General features: G+C 45.9%; 1 protein-coding gene across 2 annotated transcripts in view; it reads left to right on the forward strand.

Annotated features, from left to right (window-relative positions):
• The first annotated feature begins 206 nt into the window (after positions 1-206).
• Positions 207-15,866, forward strand: part of ZNF12 (zinc finger protein 12) — a 34,605-nt gene continuing 18,945 nt past the window's right edge. Inside the window, exons 1-2 of one of the 2 annotated variants that reach the window (XM_059414363.1) lie at positions 207-732; positions 1,754-1,818. Coding sequence is in view for 1 of the 2 variants with exons in the window: in XM_059414362.1 (XP_059270345.1) it covers positions 1,804-1,818 (15 nt within the window). In the remaining variant the exon portion in view is untranslated. The remainder of the gene's footprint in view (positions 733-1,753; positions 1,819-15,866) is intronic. The other variant, XM_059414362.1, reaches the window with a different exon arrangement.

Raw genomic sequence — 15,866 nt, forward strand, 5'->3', positions numbered from 1 at the left:
ATTGTCTTTTTCTTTTCAGTTTTTCCCTTTATTTCTCCTTTCCTTCCTTTCCCTTTTGCTTCCCTCGCCCTTCCTTTTCCCTTCCCTACCTTTCCCTCCCCTCCCCTTGCCTTTGTTCTTTTTAAGTGTGGCTTTTTCGAGACGTCCCCTAACTTGTGGGCGCTTGAACTCACGGGAAACAGAGGTCCAGTATTTGACCCGCTCCCGAGTGGGCTCCAACAGGCGCACCGCCGCCGCCTTCCTGCGCATGTGCAGCTCGTCCTGTGTGCGTGTTCGCGCACGCGTAGTGCCGCTGCGCTGCTCTCGCTTCCTGCCCGAGTTCAGGTCACCGCTCGCTGTGGTTCCCAGGCTTCGGCCTCCGGCAGGCGAGCGTCCCAGTGTCTGAGGGGCTGCCCCCCTTCCAGCCGGGCCGGCACCCAGCGAGCGTGGGGCTGTGCGGGCGCGGGTCCTCGCGGAGGCTCGAGCGGGGACCCCCGAGCGCGAGCCCCGGAGCCCGCGGGCTGGGCCGGAGGGGCCGGACGGTGGCGGCGGCAAGGGCGCAGGGCGGCGAGGCCCCGGCCCGGCCCGTCTGCTTCCGAATCGGGGCCCGGGAGGGTCGTCGGCCCGAAGTGAGTTTGTCCTGTAGGCCCAGAGCCGGCTCACCGGGAACGGCAGCCCCGGCGGGCGGAGGAGCAGCCACCCCCGTCCCGGAGTCCTCCGGAGCCTCGGGGCAGCTCGGCGTGTCCCGACGGGGTAGGTCGTGCGTTTGTGGGTCTTGCGGGCGGCTGGACCTGGAGGGATGGGCGCTCCTCCGGGACTCGGGACTCGTGGGACTCACGCTCCTGGGGGCGCAGGGAGTTCCCCTCTCCCCTCCACCCCGACACCCTTGCTCCCCCGGTTCTCTGTCCAGTTGTAGACGGGTCTGTAAGCGCGCAGGAGCGTGTTCTGACCCCGCTGGGTTGTGCCCTGGGGCATCCCCCAGTGTAGGGCAGGACCAGTGTGCGAGAAGGAGTTGACAGGAGAAGACTGGGCCTGAGAAGGGAAGGGGCTTGCCCACGTTGACAGGGTCTGGGGGTGGGCTTGCTCGCAGGACTCGCCTCCTGGACCTGGGTTCTGTCCTGTTACATTTAAGTCAAAATGAGTTTCTTAATAAAAGACCCTTTTGCGGGCGCCTGGGTGGCTCAGTGGTTAAGCCGCTGCCTTCGGCTCAGGTCAGGAACTCAGGGTCCTGGGATCGAGTCCCGCATCGAGCTCTCTGCTCAGCAGGGAGCCTGCTTCCTCCTCTCTCTCTCTCTGCCTGCCTCTCTGCCTACTTGTGATTTCTCTCTGTCAAATAAATAAAATCTTTTAAAAATAAATAAATAAATAAATAAAAATAAAAAAAAGAAAAAGAAAAGACCCTTTTGCAGTTTGTACAAAGGATTTGAAGACAGCCATGCCTGAGCGCATCTCTTTCCTCAGAGCATCCCCGTTCTGTTCTTAAGTAGTTAAAAGGGGTAGTGAGAAGATGAGTGTAACAGATTTTGTTTTATGTTACTTTTAATGATGGAGGATGATTTCAATAGGATTCAGGTTGGTTAGTTAAGAAACAACATACCAGTCAGGTGGGAGTTACAGACAGGTCGGTGTGCCCTCATTCTTTTGGTCATTTCTGAAGATTTAAAGGGACAGTGTCGCAGTTTCTTTCATGGAACTTGCCAGGAGAGTACTCTCCCCCCCTTCCTCGGCAGTCCAGATCTCACTTAGTTTCGTTGATTGTCCTTTCTTTCCCCAGGTCTGCCTCCACTTTCACTGTCCTTCCTGTTTTTCCAAGATCAGCAGAAAATGAGTAAATCTTTGGTGAGTATTTCTGTGTCTGTGTTTATTCCCCACTTGCACTTACAGTAGGCCTTAGGAGGTGAGTAGTTCAGACTTTAAAGTGGGAATGGGGACATAAAAACAAAAAAGGTGTGGGCGGACAAAGCGTGGAGTAGTAGCGGGGCGCCAAGCACGTCTGTCACGTTCATCTGTGTGGACAGCGCAATCCTTCAGAGCCCTTGAAGCCAGAGTTCAGTTGACATTCGTTGCAAAAAGTGACAAATACCGTTCGGTACTTGACTTACACTGACCTGCCAAAAAACAGTTTTGTTTTCTCGCGTGTCTTGTGATTTCTTTGGCCGGGTTGTTGTAATGCTGAACAGGCTTCCTGAGTGGCCCTCCCCAAACCGTGGACATTGGTATCTCACTTGTGTCTCCTGGAGGCAAGGCATACTGTCCAGGGAGCACCCAGTGCATGTAATTTCTCTGGTAACTAAAACATTGCCCTATAAATGCATCGTTTTTATTGCTCAAGTCAAGGGGAGGATGAGGGAGCTCTGGAGGTATGGCCTTTCCACCCTCCAGTGAGTCTTGCCAACTAGTTCTCTCTGATCATCTGTCTGGTTTGCATCTCAGACTGGGCGGTGGCACCTCTGGGACAGATTGCTGATTTCCCACTCACGTTGTATCCCAAACAGCACTTCTGGGTCTGCCCCTGTCCCTCTGGAACCTGACCCGGTAAAGGTTAAGCTGGGAGTCAGTCCTTGTGTTGGACCACTTGCCACCTTTCCTATCTGCAGAGGCGGTCTGTTGGCATCTCTGACGAGTTTCTCCTCTTTGTGACTGCTTCCTCTGCCCTCTTCTTGTGTTGTCATGTCCCCGCTGACTTTTGCACCTTCACATCCTCTGAGCCACCTGCTCTGTCTGTTCTCCCACGTGGACCAGATGCCGGGGCTTCCGGGGAGGGTGTCTCAAGTCGCCTTAATAGACCCAGTAGATTCAAAAGGAATTATTTGCAGCCCCCCCACCTATGCTTTCCGCTGTCCTTCCCTGTCCTCTCTCTATTCCATTGTCTAGCCTGTCACTCTGTCCCGAACAATGGGGTTCATTCTCCTCTCTGTCTGCATCCTGTGTTACATTTGCATGTTCCTGTTGTTGTGTTCTAAGTGGCTTCTGTCCCTTCCCCTTCGGCTCCTCCATGCTGCCGTTAAAATAGCTCATTCTTTTCATCTGTGGACCATTATAGAAACTTATTTTCTGTGTTCCTTTCCTCCACGGGCTCAAGTATATTTTCCACGCTGAGCATTTCTCCAAAACTGTGAATCACATAATTTTGTCCCCATGTGGAAAAAGCACTTCAGAGGCTCCCTGAGTGGCAGGAAATGCAAGGCTGGGGTGGGCGGGGCAGTCAAGGGGCCCCGGCTTGTTAGTGAGACAACAGGCAGAGAAGGAACGCGGCCTGGGGTGTTCTAGCTGATTGAGGCCCATACTGGGTTGGTGGGGTTGGGTTTGTTCTTTTCAACACCCCCCCCCCCACTCAAGAGAATATTAAGTCATTTATTGATTACACATGAAAATGGGTGTTATACAAGGTTTAATCCATCTATGATTTTATCTGATACCATTATTCATTTTAGATATATTGCCTAGGATGTGTCAACAATCATATTAATAACCAAACAAACTCCAGGACTTTGTTTGGGTGACCCTTTTAATGTGAACTCCAGGTCACAACACATTGTCAGTTCAACTGCACCAAGGTTTGGGGAGACAGTGGCTTCTGGGCCCAAGCAGGTTGCAAATAAATTTCGAATGGAACCTGGCATCACCCTGAAGGAATTTGAACTTCACACTGTTGGGATAGTGTACCAGGACAGCTTCAGTGTAGACTGACTTTACACAGCACATTTAAGAAAAAATACATTTATTCAGGGTCATGATCAAACTATTATATTTAGCAGCATGGATGCAAAAAAAAGAATTATATTAAAATCCTTTATTGGAATGCTTTACACTTTCCAAAGAACAGAAACTAAAGTAACCCGTTATACAGTTAGTCACAAATACAGTCCTGGAGTTGTTTGCCCCGTATACGTGAGTATCCTCTAACATGTCTTCTTTGTAGCAGCTCGGCCCTGCCACCACTGTGCTTGGCTGAGTTCAGGAATCAGTTGTAACCTGTAGCTTCCTTGTTTCTCTGGCTCTCCTCTTCTGCTAAGCTTCGTTTACTGGCAGTAATTAAAACCTTCTGCTGGGGCACCTGGGTGGCTTAGTGTGTTAAACCTCTGCCTTCGGCTCAGGTCATGATCTCAGGGTCCTGGGATCGAGCCCCACATCAGGCTCTCTGGTCAGCAGGGAGCCTGCTTCCCCCTCTCTTTCTGCCTACTTGTGATCTCTCTCAGATAAGTAAATAAAATCTTAAAAGAAAAACAAACAAAAATCTGCCACTGCTGTAGCTACTGCTGCTACTGGAACCACCATAGCCACCTTGTTTTCATGATTTGGCAAAGTATTGGCGTCCATCTTGGTGCCAGAGCTTCTGCCTCCCAAATTTCTTCCTTTCATGGGTCCAGAATTTGAGGATTGATTGTTGTAATTGCCGCAATCATTATAGCTTCCACCACCTCCAAGGTCGCTTCCATCATTACCAAATCCGTTCTAGCCATCCGCACTGCCACCCTGTTTACCACCACCTCGACTGCCACCAGAGCCACCTCGATCACTGAAGTTCCCTCCACAACTGAAGCTGTCATTCCCAACAAAACCACTTCCATATCCAGCAGCAGAGTTTCCAGAACCACTTGGACCTCTTTGGCTGGATGAAGCAGTAGCCATCTCTTGCTTACATAGGCCTTTCCTTACTCCCCAGTTGTGGCTGTTCACAGTGTGGTATTTTTGAATGACAGTCTTTTTTTTTTTTTTTTTTTTTTTTTTTTTAAAGATTTTTTATTTATTTATTTGTCAGAGAGAGAGCGAGCGAAAGCAAGCACAGGCAGACAGAGTGGAAGGCAGAGTCAGAGGGAGAAGCAGGCTCCCCGTGGAGCAAGGAGCCCGATGTGGGACTCGATCCCAGGACGCTGGGATCATGATCTGAGCCGAAGGCAGCTGCTTAACCAACTGAGCCACCCAGGCGTCCCAGTCTTGTCTACAGAGTCCTGGTCATCAACTGTTACAAAAGCAAAACCCCTCTTTTTTGCCACTGGCTCGGTCAGTCATGATCTCCATCACTTCACTTTTCCCATACTGTTCAAAATAATGTCTTAGGTGATGATCTTCAGTGTCATCTTTAACGCCACCGACAAAAATCATTTTCCCAGTTAAGTGGGCACCAGGTCTTGGAGAATCTTCTCTTAAGCCAGCCCTCTTCGGTTCCACAACTCTCCCGTCCAGCTTGGGCGGCCTTGCGTTCATGGCTGCCTCCACCTTCTCCACAGGGGAGTATGCGACAAACCCAGAGCCTCTCGAGTGCTTAGTGTTGGGGTCTGTCATCACCACACAGTCCCCAGTGCTCAGAATGGCTCTTCAGACTCTCATCGGTTGTTTCAAGGCTCAGACCTCCGATGAAGATCTTCTGCAGCCGTTCAGGCTCTTTGAGAGACTGTGACTTAGACATGACCACAGTGGGAGGGGCCACTTCAACGATGCTTACTTGGCGGTGGCCATGGGCGGAAAGGACTTGGGTTTGTTCTGAACCACAAGTGAGTTTAAGTGTATATTCACATGTTTGGAAGCTTTTGTTTTGTGTGTGGCTTTTATCTTAATCACATTTTTTATTCACATTGACTTTCCTGACAGATTTTTTTGGCCAGTGCAAAAGGGATTATATAATCTCTCATAGGAGATATGAGTGGATGTGTATATAGAATACACATGGTATGTGTGTATATGTACCCACACATCCAGAGTCTCTGTGAAAGTTGTATTCTTACCCAGTAACCCAGTGACTGATGGTTCCTTTTTAAAAAATTTTTTTAAATTTAATATACAGTGGGGTGCCTGGGTGGCTCAGTGGGTTAAAGCCTCTGTCTTCAGCTCAGGTCATGTTCCCAGGGTCCTGGGATCAAGCCCCACATCGGGCTCTCTACTCCGCAGGGAGCCTGCATCTCCTCTCTCTCTCTGCCTGCCTCTCTGCCTACTTGTGATCTCTGTCTGTCAAATAAATAAATAAAATCTTTTAAAAAAGTTAATATACAGTGTATTGTTTCAGGGGTACAGGTCTGTGATTCATCAGTCTTAGACAATTCACAGCGCTCACCAGAACACATACCCTCCCCAGTGTCCATCCCCAGCCACCCCATCCCTCCCACCTCCCTCCACTCCAGCAACTGTGAGTTTGTTTCCTGAGATTAAGAGTCTCTTACGGCTTATCTCCCTCTCTAGTTTCGTCTTGTTTCATCTTTCCCTCCGTTTCCCTATGATCTTATGTCTTGTTTCTCAAATTCCTTGTATCAATGAGATCATGTGATAATTGTCTTTCTCTAATTGATGTATTTTGCTCAGCATAATACCCTCTAGTTCCATCCCTATCATTGCAGATGGCGAGATTTCTCTTTTTGATGGCTGCATAATACTCCATTGTAGATCTATACCACATTTGCTTTATCCATTCATCTGTTGATGGGCTTCTAGGTTCTTTCCACAGATTGGCTATTGTGGACATTGCTGCTATAAACATCAGGTGCACATGCCCCTTCGGATCACTACATTTGTATCTTTGGGGTAAATACACAGTAGTGCGATTGCTGGATCGTAGAGTAGCTTTATTTTCAACTTTCTGAGAAACCTCCATACTGTTTTCTAAAGTGACTGCACCAGCTTGCATTCCCACCAACAATGTAAGAGGGTTCCCCTTTCTCCGTGTCCTTGCCAACACCTGTCGTTTCCTGACGTGTTCATTTTAGCCATTCTGACTGGTGTGAGGTGGTATCTCATTGTGGTTTTGATTTGTGTTTCCCTGATGGCGAGTGATGTTGAGCACTTTTTCATGTGTCTGTTGGCCATTTGGATGTTTTCTTTGCTGGAATGTCTGTTCATGTCTTCTGCCCATCTTGATTGGATTATTTGTTGTTTGGGTGTTGATTTGGATAAGTTCTTTAGGGATTTTTGGATACTAGCCCTTTATCTGATATGTCATTTGTGAATATTTTCTACCATTTTGTCAGTTGTCTTTTGGTTCTGTTGACTGTTTCCTTTGCTGTGCAAAAGCTTTTGATTTTAATGAAGTCCCAATAGTTCATTTTTGCCTATGCTTTCCTTGCCTTTGGCAATGTTTCTAGGAAGAAGTTGCTGCAGTTGAGATCGAAGAGGTTGCTGCCTGTGTTTTCCTCAAGGATTCTGATGGATTCCTGTCTCACATTGAGATCTTTCATCCATTTTGAGTCTATTTTTATGTGTGGTGTAAGGAAATGGTCCAGTTTCATTCTTCCACATATGGCTGTCCAATTTTCCCAACACCATTTGTTGAAGAGACTATCTTTTTTCCATTGAACATTCTTTCCTGCTTTGTCAAAGATTAATTGACCATAGAGTTGAGGGTCCATTTCTGGGCTCTCTATTTTGTTCCATTGATCTATGTATCTGTTTTTATGCAAGGACCATACTGTCTTGATGATTACAACTTTGTAATAGAGCTTAAAGCCCAGAATTGTGATGCTACCAGCTTTGGTTTTCTTTTTCAACATTCCTCTGGCTATTCAGGGCCTTTCCTTCTTCCATACGAATTTTAGGATTATTTGTTCCATTTCTTTGAAGAAAATGGATGGTATTTTGATGGGGATTGCGTTAAATGTGTGGATTGCTTTACGTAGCATAAGCATTTTCACAATATTTTTTATTCCAATCCATGAGCATGGAACGTTTTTCCATTTCTTTATGTCTTCCTCAGTTTCTTTCATGTGTATTCTATAGTTTTCTGAGTACCGATTCTTTGCCTCTTTGGTTAGGTTTCTTCCTAGGGATCTTATGGTTTTGGGTGCAATTATGAATGGGATCGACTCCTTCATTTCTCTTTCTTCTGTCTTGGTGTTGGTGTATAGAATTGTAGCTGATTTCTGTGCATCGATTTTATAGCCTGACACTTTGCTGAATTCTTGTATGAGTTCTCGGAGTTTGGGGTGGAGTCTTTTGGGTTTTCCACATAAAGTAGTATCACATGATCTGCAGAGAGTGAGAGTTTGACTTCTTTGCCAATTCGGATGGCTTTAATTTCTTTTTATTGTCTGATTGCTGAGGCTAGAACTTCTAGTACTATGTTGAATAGCAGCGGTGATAGTGGACAGCTCTGCCGTGTTCCTGACCTTAGGGGAAAAGCCATTGAGAATGATATTTGCTGTGGGTTTTTCATAGATGGCTTTGATGATACTGAGGTATGTACCCTCTATCCCTACACTTTGAAGAGTTTTGGTCAAGAAAGGATGCTGTACTTTGACAAATGCTTTTTCTGGATCTGTTGAGAGTTTCATGTAGTTCTTGTTCTTTCTTTTATTAAAGTATTGTATCACACTGATTGATTTGCAGATGTTGAACCAACCTTGCAGCCCAGGAATAAATCCCACTTGGTTGTGGTGAATAATCCTTTTAATGTACTGTTGGATCCTATTGGCTAGTATTTTGGTGAGAATTTTTGCATCCATGTTTATCAGGGATGTTGGTCTGTAATTCTCTTTTTTGATGGGGTCTTTGTTTTGTTTTGGGATCAAGGTAATGCTGGCCTCATAAAATTGGTTTGGAAGTTTTCCTTCCATTTCTGTTTTTCAGAACAGTTTCAGGAGAATAGGTGTTATTTCTTCTTTAAATGCTTGGTAAACTTCCTCTGGGAAGCCATCTGGCCCTGGGCTCTCATTTGTTGGGAGATTTTTGATGAATGCTTTAATTTTCTTGCAGTCATGGGTCTGTTCAGATTTTCTACTTTTTCCTAGTTCAGTTTTGGTAGTTTCTCCATCTCTTGGAAAGCATCCATTTCTTTCAGATTGTTTCATTTGCTGGTATATAGTTGCTCATATTATTTCCTTATAATTGTTTGTATTTTTTTCAGTGTTGGTTGTGATCTCTCCTGTTTCACTCATGATTTTAATAATTTGGGTGCTTTCTCTTTTCTTTTTGATAAGTCTGGCCAGGGGTTTATCAATCTTACTAATTCTTTGAAAGAACCAGCTTCTCGTTTTGTTGATCTGTTCTACTATTCTTTTGGTTTCTATTTCATTGATTTCTGCTCTTGTCTATACTATAATTTCCCTTCTGCTGGGTTTAGGCTTTCTTTGCTGTTCTTTTTTCAGCTCCTTTAATAAGTGTAGTAACTTAGGTTGTGTACTTGAGACCTTTTCGTGTTTCTTGAGAAAGACTTGTATTACTATGTACTTTCCTCTCAGGACCACCTTTTCTGCATTCCAAAGATTTTGAGCAGTTGTGTTTTCATTTTCATTTGTTTCCTTGAATTTTTTAAATTCTTTGATTTCCTGGTTGACCCATTCATTCTTTATTGTGATGCTCTTTTTAGCCTCCATATATTTGAGTTCTTTCAAACTTTCCTCTTGTGGTTGAGTTCTAGTTTCAAAGCATTGTGGTCTGAAAATATGCAGGGAATGATCCCAAGCTTTTGGTACCAGTTGAGACCTGATTTGTGACCCAGGATGTGATCCATTCTGGAGAATGTTCCATGTGCACTAGAGAAGAATGTGTATTCTGTTGCTTTGGGATGGAATGTTCTGCATATATGTGTGATGTCCCTTGGGTCCAGTGTGTCATTTAAAGCCTTTATTTCCTTGTTGATCTTTCCTTAGATAATATGTCCGTTTCAGTGAGGGGGGTGTTAAAGTCCCTTACTCTTGTTTTATTATTGTCAGTGTGTTTCTTTGATTTTGTTATTAATTAATTGGCTTATATATGTTAGGGGCATAGATATTTTAAATTGTTAGATCTTCTTGTTGGACAGGCCCTTAATTTAAGTATGATATAATGTCCTTCCTCCTCTCTTATTATAGTCTTTAGTTTAAAATCAAATTTGTCTGATATAAGGATTGCCACCCTAGCTTTCTTTTGATGTCCATTAGCATGGTATATTGTTTTCCTCCCCCTCACTCTGAATCTGGAGGTGTCTTTGGGTCTAAAATGAGTCTCTTGCAGACAGCATATCAGTAGGTATCATTTTTTTTTTTTATCCATTCTGATAACCTATGTCTTTTGGTTGGGACATTTAGCCCATTTACATTCAAGGCAACTATTGAAAGATAGGGATTTAGTACCATTGTATTGCCCGTAAGGTGACTGTTACTGTATATTTTCTCTATTCCTTTCTGGTCTATTAATTTTAGGTTCTCTCTTTGCTTAGAGGACTCTTTTCAATATTTCCTGTAGGGCTGGTTTAGTGTTTGCAAATTCTTTTAGTTTTGGTTGTCCTGGAAACTTTTTATCTCTTCTATTTTCAATGACAGCCTATCTGGATGTAATATTCTTGGCTGCACATTTTTTTCGTTTAGTGCTGTCATGCCAGTCCTTTCTGGCCTGCCAGGTCTCTGTGGCTAGGTCTGCTGCCAATGTAATATTTCTGCTGTAGTATTGTATGTTACAGACCTATTGTCCCGAGCTGCCTTAAGGATATTTTCTTGTCTCTGAGACTTTTAAGTTTTAGTATTAGATGACAGGGTGTTGACCTATTTTTATTGATTTTGAGAGGGATTCTCTGTGCCTCCTGGATTTTGATGCCTGTTTCCTTCTGCCAGTTAGGGAAGTTCTCTGCTATAATTGACTCCAGTATACCTTCTGTCCCTCTCTTTCTTCTTCTGGGATCCTAATTGTTCTAATATTATTTTGTTTTATGGTATCACTTATCTCTCGAATTCTCCCCTCCTGATCCAGTAGTAGTTTATCTCTCTTTTTCTCAGCTTCCTTATTCTCCATCATTTGGTCTTCTATATCACTAATTCTCTCTTCTGCCTTTTTTATCCTAGCAGCTGAAGCCTCCATTTTTTATTGCATCTCATTAATAGCTTTTTGATTTTGACTTGGTTATATTTTATTTTTCCAGAAAGGGATTCTCTCGTGTCTTCTGTGCTTTTTTCAAGCCCAGCTAGTATCTTTGTAATCGTCATTCTGCACTCTAGTTCCAACATCTTACTAATGTCCGTGTTGATTGACTCATTGGCAGTCAGTATTGGCTCTTGGTTTGTTTTTGTTTTTTGTTTTTGTTTTTGTTTTGTTTTGTTTTGAGGTGAGTTTTTCCATTTTGTCATTTTGTCCAGGGAAGTATAGATGAACAAGAGAACAAAATGCTACAAGGGTAACAAATACACTAAACAAATCAGAAATGATCCAAAACTGGGGTCAGGGTGGAGAGGGGGAGAAAAATAAAAACAATATGATCAGGCTGGTGAATAGAATACAGCCAAACACTAGAGTTTGGGTATATTTTGGTCTGCTAGAAGAAACTGCCTCCCAAAATTTTAAAGAAAGGAAAACTTAACATATATACAAAAATAAGGATAAATATCATGAAGGGATGGAATATGACTGTAAAAATGAAAATTTAAAAAGATTTTTGAAAATGAATTGATAAGTTGGTTAAGAAGAAAAAACATTTTAAAAAAGACAGGATTGTGAACTGGCAGGAGACTAGAATAAAGCCATTCATTAAATTTATTGTATATTTTGGTCTGTTAGAAGAAACTGTATCCGGGCACCCGGGTGGCTCAGTGGGTTAAGCCTCTGCCTTCGGCTTAGGTCATGGTCTCAGGGTCCTGGTATCGAGCCCCACGTCAGGCTATCTGCTCAGCAGGAAGCCTCTAAAAAAAGAAAACCTTATGTATATATCAAAAAACAAAAGTCTAAGTACAGTTAAGGGGTAGAATATCACTGTAAAAAAGAAAATTGAGAAAGATTTTTAATAAGGAATTGATAAGATACTGGTTAAAATAAGAAACAAGAAAAAATTTTAAAAATAGAAACAGAGAGGGTGCCTGGATGGCTTAGTGGATTAAGCTGCTGCCTTCAGCTCAGGTCATGATCTCAGGGTCCTGGGATCAAGTCCCGCATCGGGCTCTCTGTTCAGCAGGGAGCCTGTTTCCCTCTCTCTCTCCCTCTGTGCCTACCTCTCTGCCTACTTGTGATCTCTCTCTGTGTCAAATAAATAAAATCTTTAAAAAAAAAAAGGAAACAGAGAAATAAAGAAAATTTTAAAAATTAACTTTGAAGGACTGAGGAACCATGAGGAAAGAAGGCATGGATTCTGTGTGGTGTGTTCCCCGAGCGCTGGAGTTTTGCAGTTCTCATTGATTGGGAACTTGGTTTTGGCTGGATGTTCTTGCTGATCTTCTGCAGGAGAGGCCTATTGCAGTGATTCTCAACTGTCTTTGCCTGAGATGGAACTGCACTGCCATTGCCAGGGGCCAAATTAAGTCATCTGCTTGGGTTGCTCTTCATAACTTTTGTTCCCTGAGTGCTTTCCAAACAGCTTTGGAGGACAAGAATGAAAATGGCAGCCTCCCAGTCTCCCTCCCTGGAGGAGTGGAGAGCTTGAGCCTGGGGGGGACCCCCATCCTTATTGCACCTGCAGAGGAAGGCAGTCCATTACTACTGTCCTCCTGGTTTCCGGCCGCACTCCATGCTTACCCAGCCAGTGACCGAGCATTTCTGTCTCTGGCACATGACCCCATTTGGAGTCTCCAATCCCAGCAGATTCCTGCAGCATGCCCCTGCACTGCTCCTCCTGGCAGAGGAAGGGGTAGGGTCACCCTGCATCTTCCACTTGTTGGGTCCCTGCTTGAAGAGTAGCGGCTAGAATGTGCTGTGGATCATGGTTTAGGGTAACCCTTAGCTCGCTGAGAGCCCACTCCTCAGCTCTGACTTTTCAGATGGTTTCCCTGCTCTGATACCTGGGAGTTCACCACACTTAGTACCCCCCAGTCTCTCTGTGACCCTGAAGGTCCTGAGACCACACTGTCCCAGCCACGGTTCCACCCCCAACTTAGCCACTGGAGTGATGTCCCTCAGCAGAGCAGATGCCTAAAAGTTCCGATTTTGTGCTCCACTGTTCTGCCGGGAGCCGGCCCCTCCCCACTGCGGTCTGTCTTCCCGTATACTGCCTCAGATTCACGTCTCTGCACATCCTACCTTCTAGAAAGTGGGTCACTTTTCTGTTTATAGAATTGCTACTATTCTTTTCTTCAATCTCCTGTTAAGTTTGTAAGTATTCAGTATGGTTTGACAACTATCCAGCTGAATTCCTGGGACCAGACAAAATTTAGATCTGCTCCTTTGCCATCTTGTTCTCTGTAGCTCTGTCTTCCTTCTTCCCCTTTTTCTCCCTCAATATCTTTGACTTGTTTCTTGCTTTAAGACACAAGCTCAGGGTTCACTTTGTCTTCTTTTTTTTCTACATGAAAAATAACTTAAACTTGGGCCACTTGGGTGGCTCAGTGGGTTAAGCATCTGCCTTCGGCTCAGGTCATGATCTTAGGGTCCTGAGATCGAGCCCCACATCTTCAGTTGTCATGGTCACTGCGTAACGCGCTTTCCGCACCCTCTTCTAGGTAACTGCTGCTGTTGCTGCTGAACAGCGTGAGCTCTGGATTCTTTATGGTTGATCCCTGATCTGGATGGCTTGTGTAGGCTTCATCGGTTACCTTAGAGCCGTCGTGGTCTGGTTCCACCTCTTCTATGGGGTGAAAGGTTGTTGGGTTTAATGTCCTTACTATTTCAAGGGTGACCCGTGGTTTTTTGCAGAGGAGCCCTTGGTATTGTGGTAGCCGAGATTTGTAAAGGAAGCGGTGCCCCTGTGTCTTCATGAGGGTGCAACTTCATGAGGGACCTTGACGTTAAATTCTTGCCCTAGGGTATGCTTGCCTTCCTCCTTAATAAGTAGGACTGTGGCTGTTAGTGCCCTGAGGCACAGTGGCCATCCTGCCATGGAGTCCTTTCTTTGACAGATATGCGACTGGCCATTGCCAGGGCCCAGCAGTCTGGGGAGTACCCAGAGCACTATCTTTTCTTTTTTTATGTAGGGGCCTGATTTGGAGCTAGTCCAGGTGAGTTGTCTTCAGCCCATCTTGAAGAGAAGGCGAGCCTCAGCTCCGGCAGGCTGCTCGGTTGGGCCTGGCCAGGGGAGAGTCTCTATTCTTCTTCTCTCGTGTGGTAATTGCTAGTACCAGAGAGGTGGTCGTTGGTGGAGAAAGGTTGATAATATATCATGGAACAGGCCGGGTTGGACTGTTCTGTCTTTACTGTGCCTCTCGGGTTCCCACATCTCTCGTACCAGCATTTGGAGGGTGCTTGTGCCTGGCCTGGGGTGCACCTGACTGCTGGTCCTAGAAAAGTGGATCCTCTGGGCCTAGGACACTGGGGAGACTGATGGTGGTGGAGTGCCTGGAACTGTATAGGATCAGGTGTAGATGGCCTTGGGGGTGCATACAGAGGGGGCAGGATCGGTTTATCCATGAGATCTCCAGCTAGGATCTTTGGAGGCTGGGGCTTCTTCTGTTGGTCCTTTTGGGGCTTTTGGGTGACATGATTTAAAACTCTGGCCTATCCCTGCCTGTTGCAAGCAGATCGCACACAGGGGGTAGGGTCTGGGCAGTTCCTAGCTGGGAGTCCATGTACGGAAACTGGTCAGGGTGTCCTGGCTCTCCTCTTACAACTTGCCACACCCAGTGAACCATTAGGACATCCAGTGCCCCTTCTGAAGGCCATCTGACATTAAAGCTGTGCCTTTCTAACTCACATTATATTTTTACTTTGCCGGGATGAAAACCCCTTCGTGAAATGTTGATCATACAGTCTAGAACCATAGGTTTACTCTGCCCTGATGCCATAGTGATGTTCCCGTGTGCGGTGGCACAGAGCCAGTCAAAGGGTGGGTGTCCCTCCAGAGGAGAGACCAGTCAGATGCCCACATGTGTGCCCTCCTGGAGGAGACTTGGGTGCCTCTTAGCCATACTAAGTCCTTATAAGCCCCGGACTAGTGCCCCGAAGGGCTCATCATAGATCCTATGAGGTCACCACGAAACAGGTTGGGGCCTATTCGGACTCTGTAGTCTCAAGACCGTGGAGCCACAGAATCAGTCCGCCTGACAAACCAGGTCAAACCACACATTTACTCACCCATTCGCACCAGTTATTACAGTTCCTCCCCTCTTGGGAGGCCCTGACCTGTGGAATTCCTTTCGGAAGTTCCTTTCTGATCCCCCTTCTGAGAGGTATCTGACCTGAGGGACCTGCCCCTCTGAGAGGTCTCTGGGAGGTGATCAGTCTCCCCTTCACCCTGACGGATGGGCCTGACTGGGTGCTGGGACCCCAGGCCTTAGGGGAATCTGACGTCGGGACCAGGGCGTCACCTGCCAAGTCTCCTTGAGTCTGGTGGAAACAGAGCAGGGCCTGTCCGAGGCAACCAGGTGGGAGACTGCCAAGTTTTCGAAGGGCACACCTTCTCCGTTGTGTCCCCTCGTTTTTGTCACTGCCCCACCGTTGCTCTCACACCAGTGGCAGCAATGGGCCAGTGCGGTTGGGTTTCCCAGTCAGGGAACCAAATGTTGTGGAGCCTGGACTGGATATTAGCCAAAGAACCAGGTAGCACTCGGAGACCTTGGAGATCAGAGATTTACGTAATACTGGTGGACTCAGAGGAGAGTAATCTGCCAAGGTCTGAGCCCCAAACACAAAAAGGGGGGTAATTTATACACTTTTACTTCCATATCTGTGGCACTGTTATGGCTGTGACCGGTGGGGCAGGGGGTGGGGACCCGGAATGGCCCTGGGGCTGGGACTAGGGTCTGCTGCTGGATTGGTTGGCCACCTCAGAACACAGATTTCCCTTATCACTTTTAATGTGTAGACTTTTTTTTTTTTAAATAAAGATCTTATTTATTTATTTGAGAGAGTATGAGAAGGGGGGAGGTCAGAGAGGGAAGCAGAATCCCTGCTGTGCAGGGACCCCCCCTCCCCCACTTCCGATGTGGAACTCAATCCTGGAACTCCAGGTTCATGGCCTGAGCTGAAGGCAGTTGTTTAACCAGCCAGGCCACCACATTTGCTGGGTAGACGATTTTTGAGAGCAGTGTAAGTTTATAGGAAAATTAAGTAGAGAGTGGTCAGTAGAGAGGTGC

Source organism: Mustela nigripes, chromosome 11, assembly GCF_022355385.1.
Source record: "Mustela nigripes isolate SB6536 chromosome 11, MUSNIG.SB6536, whole genome shotgun sequence".
Classification (NCBI taxonomy): Eukaryota; Metazoa; Chordata; class Mammalia; order Carnivora; family Mustelidae; genus Mustela; species Mustela nigripes.